Source organism: Diaphorina citri, unplaced genomic scaffold (assembly GCF_000475195.1).
Source record: "Diaphorina citri unplaced genomic scaffold, Diaci psyllid genome assembly version 1.1 scaffold1594, whole genome shotgun sequence".
In the NCBI taxonomy this organism is placed as follows: domain Eukaryota; kingdom Metazoa; phylum Arthropoda; class Insecta; order Hemiptera; family Psyllidae; genus Diaphorina; species Diaphorina citri.
In genome coordinates this window covers 38,850-51,514 of record NW_007379020.1, presented here as the reverse complement: position 1 = coordinate 51,514, position 12,665 = coordinate 38,850, and the positions used below count along the sequence as shown (strand labels likewise).

Here is a 12,665-nt window from a genome sequence, read left to right as displayed (position 1 = left end):
GATAATATCCAAATAACAAACAGTAGATAGGAAGAAATACTCACTTTATCTCCAGCTTCTAAATAATCCACATCCAACATGGTACCTCTTTAGTAAGAAAATAAAATAAATCACCACTGAGACTATGAATTTTAAAAGACAGTAATCACTTCACTGGAGAGCTTTAGATTCTAGAATAACTTGTAGAAGTCTATTCTCTTCTCTCCAAAAACATTGTCAATCAAAAGAAATTGATGTGGTGACAATTGCAGGACAAGTTCAAAGTTGATTTGATAAGACAGCTCAACCTGCTCAATACGACCTTGCTGTATTTTTCCACTGTATGGCAATGATAAAATCTATAGATGATACAAAAATGAATCTTTCATGTGTAGTAAATTATGTATAGGTAGAAGGGTAGAACTACTGATAAATATTAAATAAGCATTTTATTTTTAAATTTAAAATTTCAAATTCAAGAGGCAAAAAATATAAAAAATGCAAACAAATGTCAACGTTGGAAACGAAACAGCTCAACGTTTTGTTCAACCGTTGAGTTGTCGAACGTTGATGAATGCGCATGTTTCATAACGAGGAAAGGATAAACAAAATTTAAAGCTGGTACCAGAATGCATCAGATACAGTGTTGCAATGTGTACGGTAAAAATGAACAATGAAAAAAAAATGTAGGGGAGACCGGGGCTGGTTGGCAAAGCTAACTTTTCCTTCTCGATTATTGTTCTGAACCCCATCACATGAAAATTCTAAAATCTAAAAAAAAAAAAAAAAATATACCTATGGTTCCCCCCCTTCACCCTGCACCTGTCAATTTTGAGGTTAGATCTAGTGGATGGTAGTTAACAAGGCTTAAGTTTAACATTTTCAAATTAACTATAAGTTTTTCTATGGATTAACATCAAATTTCCTAATTAGATTCCATTCATCAGAACATGAAAGATTTACAATGAGGTTTGGAAATGGGTTTATGTTGCCAATAAAATGGAGGGAAAAGCCCTATTGTTTGATTTCCATGTCTTTTTAGTCATTTAGTACCTACCTTACCTAGGTAGTTTTTTATTTTTACTATTACTAAAGTAAGAAAGTATTACAATTGGTCCTTTTTTTTTCTTTTTTTTTTCAATGTCTCTTTGGTAAACTTTGCATACAAGGTCACAAACATCCTAAAACCTGAAGTAGGTAGGTATGGCCACATTACCAAACAAAAGTTTGATTGAGAGATGAGACTGCCTAAGGAACTGTTTTGTATCCTTGAACTTTTGGCATCAGATTTTTTTGTAGTTTTAATAACATTTTTAAAATTTCATTATTTCATGCTACTTATATTCCATCCCGATTCAAAATGGCAGCACCTCAAAGTTATGACTCTTATGCCACGCTGATCCCGTACAAAGGACGGGTCAACCACTAGTATTGAATACGTAGGTACATAGTTACACACATGCGAGACTATGCGTAAGCGCGTCCGCCACTCCGCGTTACTAACTATACGAGTATACGCTTCCTATGCCCGAGAGTCCGCGAGGTATTCATAAATCTCTCTAGTGATGACTGATGTGATGACAGTGATGAAACAAATGGGTATTTAACCCGTGAGTACACGCGTTAAAAATCCGAACGTCAGTACACGCGTGTAGAGAAAAAATCTCACACCTGGTTTTGCTTTGTATTTCGTTCTGTTTGAAGAATTATGTAATATTTTTAAGATAGATTAAGTTGGTTTATGAATTCAAACTATATTTAAAGTAATTTCAGCAACTTTTTTTTGTGTGTGTGTGTGTGTGTGTGTGTGTGTGTGTGTGTGTGTGTGTGTGTGTGTGTGTGTGTGTGTGTGTGTGTGTGTGTGTGTGTGTGTGTGTGTGTGTGTGTGTGTGTGTGTGTGTGTGTGTGTGTGTGTGTGTGTGTGTGTGTGTGTGTGTGTGTGTGTGTGTGTGTGTGTGTGTGTGTGTGTGTGTGTGTGTGTGTGTGTGTGTGTGTGTGTGTGTGTGTGTGTGTGTGTGTGTGTGTGTGTGTGTGTGTGTGTGTGTGTGTGTGTGTGTGTGTGTGTGTGTGTGTGTGTGTGTGTGTGTGTGTGTGTGTGTGTGTGTGTGTGTGTGTGTGTGTGTGTGTGTGTGTGTGTGTGTGTGTGTGTGTGTGTGTGTGTGTGTGTGTGTGTGTGTGTGTGTGTGTGTGTGTGTGTGTGTGTGTGTGTGTGTGTGTGTGTGTGTGTGTGTGTGTGTGTGTGTGTGTGTGTGTGTGTGTGTGTGTGTGTGTGTGTGTGTGTGTGTGTGTGTGTGTGTGTGTGTGTGTGTGTGTGTGTGTGTGTGTGTGTGTGTGTGTGTGTGTGTGTGTGTGTGTGTGTGTGTGTGTGTGTGTGTGTGTGTGTGTGTGTGTGTGTGTGTGTGTGTGTGTGTGTGTGTGTGTGTGTGTGTGTGTGTGTGTGTGTGTGTGTGTGTGTGTGTGTGTGTGTGTGTGTGTGTGTGTGTGTGTGTGTGTGTGTGTGTGTGTGTGTGTGTGTGTGTGTGTGTGTGTGTGTGTTTTTATGCTAAAGATTTCTGAAAACTCTAGAATAACTTCTTCTAATCTGGAGTTTTTCTCCACACTTCATTTAAGAAGAAAAAAACTAACACTAATTAATTAATGTTGATTGTGTTTTTCTTTTTTCCAGTGTTGAATCCACCGAGGAGACCAAGAAGGTTGTAGCAGAGGAACCAGAAGCTGTAGAGAAACCCACAGAAGCCAAGGTTGAAGAGAATGGCAAGGCAGCTGAGAACGGAAAAGCACCAGAGGAGGAATCCGAGGAAAAGGAATTTGTAGAAGCAGTGGCGTAGCGTGGTCTAAATTCAAGTGTAGGGCCTTGTAGGGCTCATGCACAGGTCTACCAAGTCCCATCACAATACATGCCATTAATATTTATGGGCATTAGAGTGAACTTTTGAATTGTATGGCCGCCATACATACACGCTACGCCACTGTGTAGAAGGCTTATCTACCAAGAACGTCACAAAAAACGTGTACCCAACAATACGGAGTCCCCGACCCTCGACCCTAGGCTGACCCCGACCCAAGAGGGAGAAAAAACCATGCAAATGAATATAAACGGCCTCAACTGAGCTTTGAGCATTGACCATAGCTTCCAAAATAGCTCCGACCCTTGCAGAAAAAATACCCAGCTCAATTTCTTTATTTTAGCAAGGGTCTCGGAGCTCAGGTAGGTAGGTATATGGTCAATGCTCCGTTGAAGCCGCCAATGTTCATTAGTAGGCGGCCACAACGGAGAACCGACTATCGACCCTCGCTTAGTATCGACCCAAGAGAAAATAAACTGAACGGAGCTTCATCATGGTATCGGCCCTCGCAGAAAATCAAGAAATAATTGAGCTGAGTATTTTTCCTGCGATACGATGGTCTCGGTGAGGGTCAAAAAATAGTCTATGGTCGCCGTTGTGGCCGCGCACTTCGGGAATAGGCTAGGGTCGGGGTCGGGGCTCCGTTGTGGACGTCTACTCGATTCACACTTACAAAGATGTCAATGGAGAGAGATGTCAATGGATTCTCATAACTTCAAGAGCCATCAGAACAGGCTTCCCGAGAATCCCGAGTTTGAATGGAATTTTTTTACGAATTACCGTACAAATCACACTATCGTACATCGCCACACTTGGCATCGCCGCTGTACAGTTAACTTCCTGTTTGGCACTGTGACAACACTGTGCGCAATGGAGAAATGACGCTTGAAATAAAAGAAGCCGGTCGCTAGACCGCCATTTTTCTCTCAATAACTGCTCTTCATCGTGTCAAGTCGCTTTCCGTGCTTGCTCAAATTAAAAAGAGATTTTCCTGGCTCTTTCTGCAATTTTCTTGTCAATTATATTTTAAAAACAAATTTTAATTCACCATGAGTGCAGAAATCAAAGAAGCAACCCCCGTCGTGTAAGTAAAAGTGTATTTTTCCGAGTTTTAAAGAATGACATCGTGCCGTGGTAGAGATCACGCTTCACTTGTCCTTAATTCTCAACTTTAATACTTAACTTTCTTCATTTAACTCTTCCTATTCTCTTTATACATCTTCACTATTAAATATAATGGCTTTTGCATGACGAGTGACACTTTCACTTCACACCTCTTGACCTCTTTCCTTTACTTTGGTGACAGCTTCCTTCCTCTCTCTCTACTCTTGGTTTAGTTCATTGTTCTGTCAAAGTTCATACAGATATTGTACTTGAATAAAACTATTGGTGTACAATATACAGAGTATGAATGGAGACATCCTAAGTTATTTTACAATACCTAATAGTAGCTTGTAATGTAGTTAATCTCAGTGTAATGTGTTTTGTGTTCAACAAGTAATATTTTGATCATCCTTGCTTGAGAGAATAGTAGCAACCTAAATACATTCACATGCACCACTGAGCACATGGGTTTCCTTGTCTTCATCTAGTTCCCTAGTACATTAGTGTTTGTTGCTTTGTAGTTTACTTCATACCAAGTATCATGGGCTGGCTTGGTATTATACCTAAGAGACAACTTAGTGAAATGCTACCTCTTGTTCAAACTGAACAAAACTTGTACATTCTCAACAAGCCAATACTATCGTAAAGCTTATTGTCTATTTTGTGTTGGATTATTTTCAACCTAGTTCTGGGATGTAATGCTCGGTTTCTAACGCCCCGCTCACTCTCTTCTCTCAAAACCAGCGACCACGTACGTATCAATCTGCTCTCTCATTTTCTGTGTTCCTTTATGTCAATTATTTTACTCGTTAACATTTCTAAATTCCAACTTCAAACTCTTGAGCTACCGAACATTAGCCGTCGAATTAACATCAAGAATTCAAGAACAGTTAAAGTTGCCCTCAAGTTACAAGATTTGATCCATACAAACGAAGATCTGAAGTTAATAAAAGCATGTAAAAACTAGTGGGCCTAGTTAGCTCGGAGGATAACGTATCTGCCTTGTAAGAGCTCGTTCTCGGAACGGCTGGCGTTTTCCTATCCTATCTCCTAAGAAGACATAGTTCAGTTCCCCTTCATAAAACCTCTTGAAAAAAAATATATATAAAATTATGAACTCCATTCGTTTAATGAATACTACATACCTTGGCGAAGTGATTATCTCCCAGTTTAATGAACGGAGTGGTAGGGAACATTCTCTGCGGACTCATAACTAAAGATCCGTTCTTCATGCTGTACAGGTTTGACATGACTAGCATCAGGTCAGAGGTTTTCTTCACGGGAAGGAACCGACTACGAGGTACGTTGATACCTGGAACAACGATAATAGAATTATTAATTATATTATTACCTACTACTAAATAAAATAATCCCATTCTACTATAAGTTTCGGGGTTGACAAATTAAATCTCCATTGGATTTTGTTTTCTGCTAGTGTTGATGACTTTTTCAAGGATTCTTCTTCGTCTTTTTCCGTGTTAAAACATTCCGCGTTTTTTGTCAGCCGCTTAATCAGCCCTAGGGTGATTGCTTTTGACTACAAATATTACGAGTGGATTATATTGGGCTTCTCTTCCCTGAAAATAAGTTTTGGGGTGGATTTCACCAACCTTCTTTTAAGCCATTGTGATACCTGTATGTTGAACAGTAAAAAGTGTTTTTCATTTTTATCAAATAGAACTTGGCAGGCTGTTAGCAGAATTTCGTACTAAAATATTGTACTCACCCAATCCTCTGTTAAAGTTCTTCATGGCGGCTCCTACTGCAGTCTCCAACTGAATAACATTCACGTTCTTATCAATGGTTTTGTTATTCACGATGATTTCCAAGTTGAGGTCTCCCTTCAGCACTCTCTCGATGGCTGCGAAATTGAAAATACAGGAATTTAAATTTATTTGAACTTATTGGATTTTATTACTTACTTTAAATAAAGACGGGATAGACCGAAATGGAGAAGTAAAATACGAGACGGAAACTGCCAAGATCAGACAGATCTTTAGCATACTTTCATTTGGGACATCTTTGAAATTCCTTGGATAAATTCATAGCGTGAAAATCCCGTCAATAAAGTCTCTTTTTTTTAAAATAAGTCTTTTTCTTTTACTCTACCTTTTTTTTATATATATTTCTGGGTTTCGCTCATCTCTCAATATCAAATGATCCCAAGAGTTAATAATTTTATTAGGTAGGTACTCCATATTCAAATCTTCACCTAAGTTCCTTCCACGTACCATCTAATTTGACCCACAAGTTGTTGGTGTTGAAGAACTTGAACTTTTTGATGGACTTGAACTCATCAACATGCTCCTTAGGAACTTGAGCGATTTCCAGAAGTCTCAGTTTATTCTCGTACTGAATCAGGGTTCCTCCCTGAAAAGTGAAAAGACAATGGGTTGTTTGAGCATTGAGGTTGTACACTGTACAGTGTATAAACTAAGTACATAGTAGTTTATCTCAATTCTGATTTTACACTGTACTTACAGTGTATAAACTAAGTACATAGTAGTTTATCTCAATTTTGATTTGGTAAACCCCTCTTAAGGCAAACATTACGAGATACCAGTTTGTAATTAAATGAATTGTAGCTGTAGGCTTCACCCTAAAAGTACCTACCAAATTTATATGGATGGAATTTTTAGGTACATCTCTGATGATATTCAGAAGATCATTCGAAAGTACAAGAGATACAGAGATGTCCTAACCTAACCTATGTGTACCAAACCTTTAATCTTATCAAATGAAATAACAGCCTTGGAAATGTCTCTCCCGAGAGCTTACCTTGACATCAGATCTGGTCTTGTCCGTCACTTCCATGACAAACTCGGGCGGAGAGCTGCAGGAATTCAAGAAGTTCAGAATGTTCACATCCACTGTAGCGCCCAAGTTGTCAATGTTGGACAGGAAGCAATATTCGAAGCCCTGACTTACAAACTTCTGCAGGAGACCTGAGTTGCTGAAACTTTCGTAGAAATCTCCGTGGCCGGGTGGATACCATCTGGAAAATCAAAGTAGGAAATTCAGCCAGACTAGTTACGTCGAAGGGTAGAGCATCTGCCTTGTAAGCGCTAGGCCGCGGATTCAATTCCCGTCCGGGGTGGATTTTATCCTGAAGGGATAAGGTTCGTTCTCGGAACGGCTGGCTTTCTCCTATCCTGTCTTTCTTCTCTCTTCGATTTCGGGACGATAATACCCTGGCAGTTACAGTTCCCTCTATCAAACCTCACGAAAGTATGGAATAAACTTTCGTGAAATAATAATGATAATTGAATAAATAAATAAAGAACTTACGCTTCTAGGTTTTTGTGCACATTAGCATCCTTCGCAATCGGCAGTAGGGACTCGCGATTGATCCTTGGGTAACAACTCTGATTGAACGTGTAGATTTCCACTTGTAGTCCCTTGTACTTTCGAATGATCTTCTGAATATCATCGTCTGTGTTGAATGAGTTCATTAGAACCAAAGGCACGTTGGTGTTGTACGTTTTATTCAGATGCTGGAATTAAAGAATGACAGTATTAGAGGCCGGATGGAAATCTTTCTAAAGAAACAAATATGACCGCTTTGTGAAACTCAAAGAGCAGTGAATGTTTATTCCCATGGAAATGGAATTTTGATAACAATCCAAAGTTCAAAATGAACCAGATCGCTTAATTTAATTGGTTTACCTTGATTCAATTTGTTTTATTGGTGGACCTTTCATTGTTTTTTCATAGTAAATTAATATTTCAACTATAATAAATGGTTGTCTGTAAATGTTTAATAGTTGTCTGTAAATGTTTAATAGTTGTCTGTAAATGTTTAAAAGAACTTACTTCTAACTGTTGTACGGTCAAGTCAAGGAAGGATAGTTCATTTCTGACTGAAATCACCGACTTGGGTCCATGACATCCCATGGAAGTTCCCAAACCTCCGTTTAGTTTGACCACAACCAGCTTGTTCAACATTTGAGTGATCTTCTCAGAGTTAGGAGTTTCCAATGTATTGTAGTCCCGAACCTAAAAGTTGGAAATCGATTAAAATGTTAAAATAGTTTGAGAAAGAATTTGAATTGATTAGACGACGTTAATCTTACATCAATTTGAACTTAATCCTTACTTAATTCAAGCAAGGTTCTTTATTTATAATTGATGAAATTATTCTGTACCAAATACAGACCTTGTTTAGTCTGCAGGAGTAGAGGGACTTTTCAGTCTCATTCTGGCAGTATAAGCTGAGTATATTCTATTAATATCTTACAAAAAGCTAACAGTTATAAATCCAAGTCTGCCAGTTAGCCTCCGGTACATCAAAGATGACATCATACTTCATGGAATGTATTGGACATGGAAATATTAGACTAATCGGAATACCTATACCTAACTCACATGACCAATAGTGTCTTGTTTTACGAAAGTATGAAATAATAAAAGTTAACAAGTTAAAAGTTACAAAAATAATAATAATAAATTTCCCAAGAAAAATATTATTATTTATCATTATAACTTCTACACTAGTGATTTTCATTATTTCATTATACAGGGTGTTTAAATAAAAAGTTGCCACCCCTGAAAACTCGAGAATCATTTGGAATTTGGGGAATTTGGAAAAATCCTAAAACACGTATTTCTTCATTTTCAAGGGGAACCTATTTCAAGGGGATCTCAATTTTTCGGCACTCTCAGAAGCGGCCCCAGGGGGGTCAACTTTAAAATCTTAAATAAGAATCCCCTACTTGTGATACATCATATCAAAGGCCTTAAAGAACGTAGTACTTTGGTATAAAATTCAGCTCAATTCGACAACCAGGGCCGGAGTTATGGTCAATTCAAATTTTCTTTTTTCCATGTTCTCTCGCCAATAGGGGAAGCAACGAAAATGGGAAATTCATTGTGATCGGTGACTTGTGCTTCAGATAGGTCCCACTAATGGTTCATATTGAAATTTAGTCCCAAAAATAAAATTTTGAAACATCAATTTTGAGCCCAGGAGGCTATCAGGGCCGAAGGTCTAAATTTCATTTTAGGGTCTGAATTTCAATATGAACTTTTAGTGGGACCTGTTTGAAGTACAAATCACCAATTGATATGAATTTCGAATTTTTGGTGCTTCCCCTATTGGCGGGAGAACATGGAAAAATGAAAATTTGAATAGACCATAACTCCGGCCCTGGTTGTTGGATTGAGCTCAATTTTGTACCAAAGTACTACGTTTTATAAGACCTTTGATATGATGTATCACAATTAGGGGGTTCCTATTTAAGATTTTAAAGTTGACCCCCTGGGGCCGCCCCTGATAGTGCCGAAAAGTTGAGGTTCCCTTAAAATAGGTTCCCCTTGAAAATAAAGAAATACGTGTTTTAGGATTTTTCCAAATTCTAAACGGTTCTCGAGTTTTCAGGGGTGGCAACTATTTTTTTAAACACCCTGTACAACCGTGGAACGAGACACAGGTAGATAATAATGATATTGAACAAAAACTTGCCAAATATTCTCATCTTGTTTTCTCGAAGACAAATATTTTGAAGGGCAGAAAAAGATTTCGTACATAAAAGATTGAATTTTAAAACCATAAAAATGTAGAATGTTTGCTTATTTATCATGTGGTTATACATATAAAACATATTTTAATTATGTAAATGGAAGCCAGTTGGAAGTTGTGGAGTTCAGAGTTCATCTTGAGAATGACAAAATAAACAGGGGCCATATTTCGTAACCCACTGAAATAAACATTCGAATATAACCCCTCATTCGTACATCAAGTATCATTGTGATAGATTAAGATTAGGTACCTAGATATTGGAAATTTCCGAGGTAATCCTTTGTTTTTATACAATCTTTCCAAGGGACCTGATAAAACCGGCAAAAATATTGGATATCTAGATAGAGTCATAAAGGTTCTGAAATCAAATGTATAGTATCTAATTTGATTTTAATTAGTGAAGAAAGGTACAAAAATGCCCCAAAATTTAATAGCCCGAAATTCCCCTATAATATGTACTACTACTTACAGCATCTTCAGGCAGCTTTTCAATTTTGTCCCAAATGACTGACGGCCCTTTTTCGCTCAAGAACCTCAAGTAGAGTTTCTTGAAGCCCTCGATCTCTTTCTTGGTGGTTTCCCTCTTCTGCTCGTCAGGTTCTGTGGAGATAATGTGCTGAAGATCATGGTCCAAAGATATGAAGGCATCTCGCTTTGTGATCTCTTTGAATTCTTGAGAGTCGGACGGCTGGCGTTTGTGGCTTTTCTGGAACAAATATGAAGGTTTGGACGTCAGATTTGGTCAGGATATATCTATTCTTACCCTGGTGATAAATCCAACCCACGGAGCCAAATAAGCCCGTGACAGCTCAAGAGGTTCGGTGGTCAACTAATGAAGAGCTTTGTTACAGGCAGCGAGGACGACCGGAGAAGAAACGACCTTGAAGAATGGTTGGAAAGGTCATTTGAGAAAATTTCAGGAGATTTCAAAATAAATCATTAAACTTGCAATTAAATTGCTGGGATAAAGGGACTTTTCAGTCGTATCCCAGGAGGATAAACAAGGTATATTCTATTGATACGGAATTACGGATTGATCTTGTTTCCATTTTTACTTTATATTATTTTCTATTAGTGTACTATTCCATAACTCCACGAGTGCTCCTCACCTTATCAAATACTTATAGAGCTAATTATAAATAATGCTTATCGCTATTCTTTATTTACGTTGGACTTTACGAGAAATACAGACATATGTAATGAATGACCTAATAAGTAAATGATGTTTAATGTTTTTCGTATTGAGTTCAGACCCAATAAAAACAGATAAGACCTGAATGATATGGTTAGAGTAGGTGGCAAACGCCTTTTTTCTAATTATTTACCCACGTAATACAAATATTGTTTCGAGGTAATCTTAATCAATAAATCGAGAATTTTCTATGTAAGGCATGAGTCTAATAAGGTTTTCTTCTATTTTTCTCGTGATGCGTGATTGTTAAACTATTGTACCTTTCGGTACTGTTTACAAGCCTATTTGAAAATCTTAATAATTTTAAAGACTTAGAGGAGCGATTTGACCATTTTCAAATCCGATTACTTCGATTTTTTCTTGGTCAGTAGAACATGTTGGCCGGAAAAAGTCTGGCCTCCGCAGTTCAGGAGTCCAGGCCTTTTCGGCAAGCCTGATACCTCAGATCCTCCAAATACGTTACGGTCTTCAGATAGAGCAATGTTCACAAAGAAACACAATAGCCTCACGTTAAGTGAGAGTACTGTGTTACTACCTTTAGTTTGAAACACCGTGTGAGTTAAGCCTTTTCTTTTAACACACGCACTACGATTTTTTCTTACGATTTGATCGTACGATCTGGTACACTAGGTATTTGTACCGGGCAAAACTGAGCGATTTATCGTTCGATTTCAATTTGATCATAAGTACAATCGTAGTAGCGTCAGTATACCAGGCTAAAGTACGGGAGGTTCGGAAGATTTTCCGTAGAATGAAGTGGAAGTCTTTATCTTACCTATGTGATTTCGCGATTATGTTCGCGGATTTGGCGATTATGTTCGCGGATTTCGCGATTATGTTCGCGGATTTATGAAGTGGAAGTCTTTATCTTATCTAAGAGTATACTACACTACTGCGTTCTATTTACTTTTCTATCCATTCAAAAATTTCCAAATTAGCTACTTCAAGACGTAGTGCCTCTCTGAATTTCCTTGACGTGACTTTTAAATAATCAGTACGTCCTTCAGACACGCTCTAGAATAGGAGTTCATTATGTCAGGGTTTACAAGAGCATTTACGTTTTTTTTCAGTCATAAAGAAATAAAATATAACACTTCTGAATTTGAAACAAACCGTTGAGCGGATTCGAACAGCCGACCTCTAGAACAGAAGTCCGACCTCTAGAAATATTACCAATGAGGTCAAAAATTAAATATGATATAATTTTGTTTAAATTAATTTTTATTATTAATATAATTAATTATTAAAAGTAATTACCTATCTCATTAAATTAAACTAAACAGTGTGTAACAGAACCAATAGAAGAGAAAAACTTTTTTTTTTAAACGAAAAAAAAGTTACGTCAGTACACGCGTGATGAAAAAAAATCTCACATTCAGTTGCCGCTTCGAACTTTCCGCCACGTCATGGGCAACTGGAATGGAAAATAGGTCAATGGACTGTGGATACATCTAGATAACCATATAATTAACAGCTACCCTAGGTCCCGACAGGTTAGGGCCAATATTGAACAAGTTCTACCGTTTTTGCCGAGCATGTGAGATTTTTTCCCTATGTGCGTGTACTCACGGGTTAAACGTAACTTTTAGGTACCCATTTTTCATTTCGGGTCCCAGGTCCTGCATCCATAATCTAATCTAGCCTCCCAGAAGTCTAGAAGCCCAGAATATAGAGATCCTTCCTTTGATATTAGAGATTGTATCTTGTAGAAGCAGTGGCTGTTCGCGGATTTCGCGATTATGTTCGCGGATTTCGCGATTATGTTCGCGGATCTCGCGATTATGTTCGCGGATTTCGAGATTATGTTCGCGGATCTCGCGATTATGTTCGCGGATCTCGCGATTATGTTCGCGGATCTCGCGATTATGTTCGCGGATTTGCCGATTATGTTCGCGGATTTCGCGATTATGTTCGGGGATCTCGCGATTATGTTCGCGGATTTGGCGATTATGTTCGCGGATTGCGCGATTATGTTCGCGGATTGCGCGATTATGTTCGCGGATTTGGCGATTATGTTCGCGAATTG

The 12,665-nt window shown here is 38.1% G+C and overlaps 1 protein-coding gene across 1 annotated transcript; it reads right to left on the bottom strand.

Annotated features, from left to right (window-relative positions):
* Positions 1 to 4,786: 4,786 nt before the first annotated feature.
* LOC103516542 (UTP--glucose-1-phosphate uridylyltransferase-like) lies at positions 4,787 to 10,189 on the bottom strand (the record flags this gene model as incomplete). The annotated part of the gene is made up of 7 exons (XM_017447095.2): positions 4,787 to 5,241; positions 5,656 to 5,790; positions 6,161 to 6,299; positions 6,708 to 6,924; positions 7,218 to 7,423; positions 7,743 to 7,925; positions 9,917 to 10,189. Coding segments are annotated over 7 exons (1,338 nt in total), but the record flags the coding sequence as incomplete, so codon positions are not given.
* Positions 10,190 to 12,665: the final 2,476 nt, after the last annotated feature.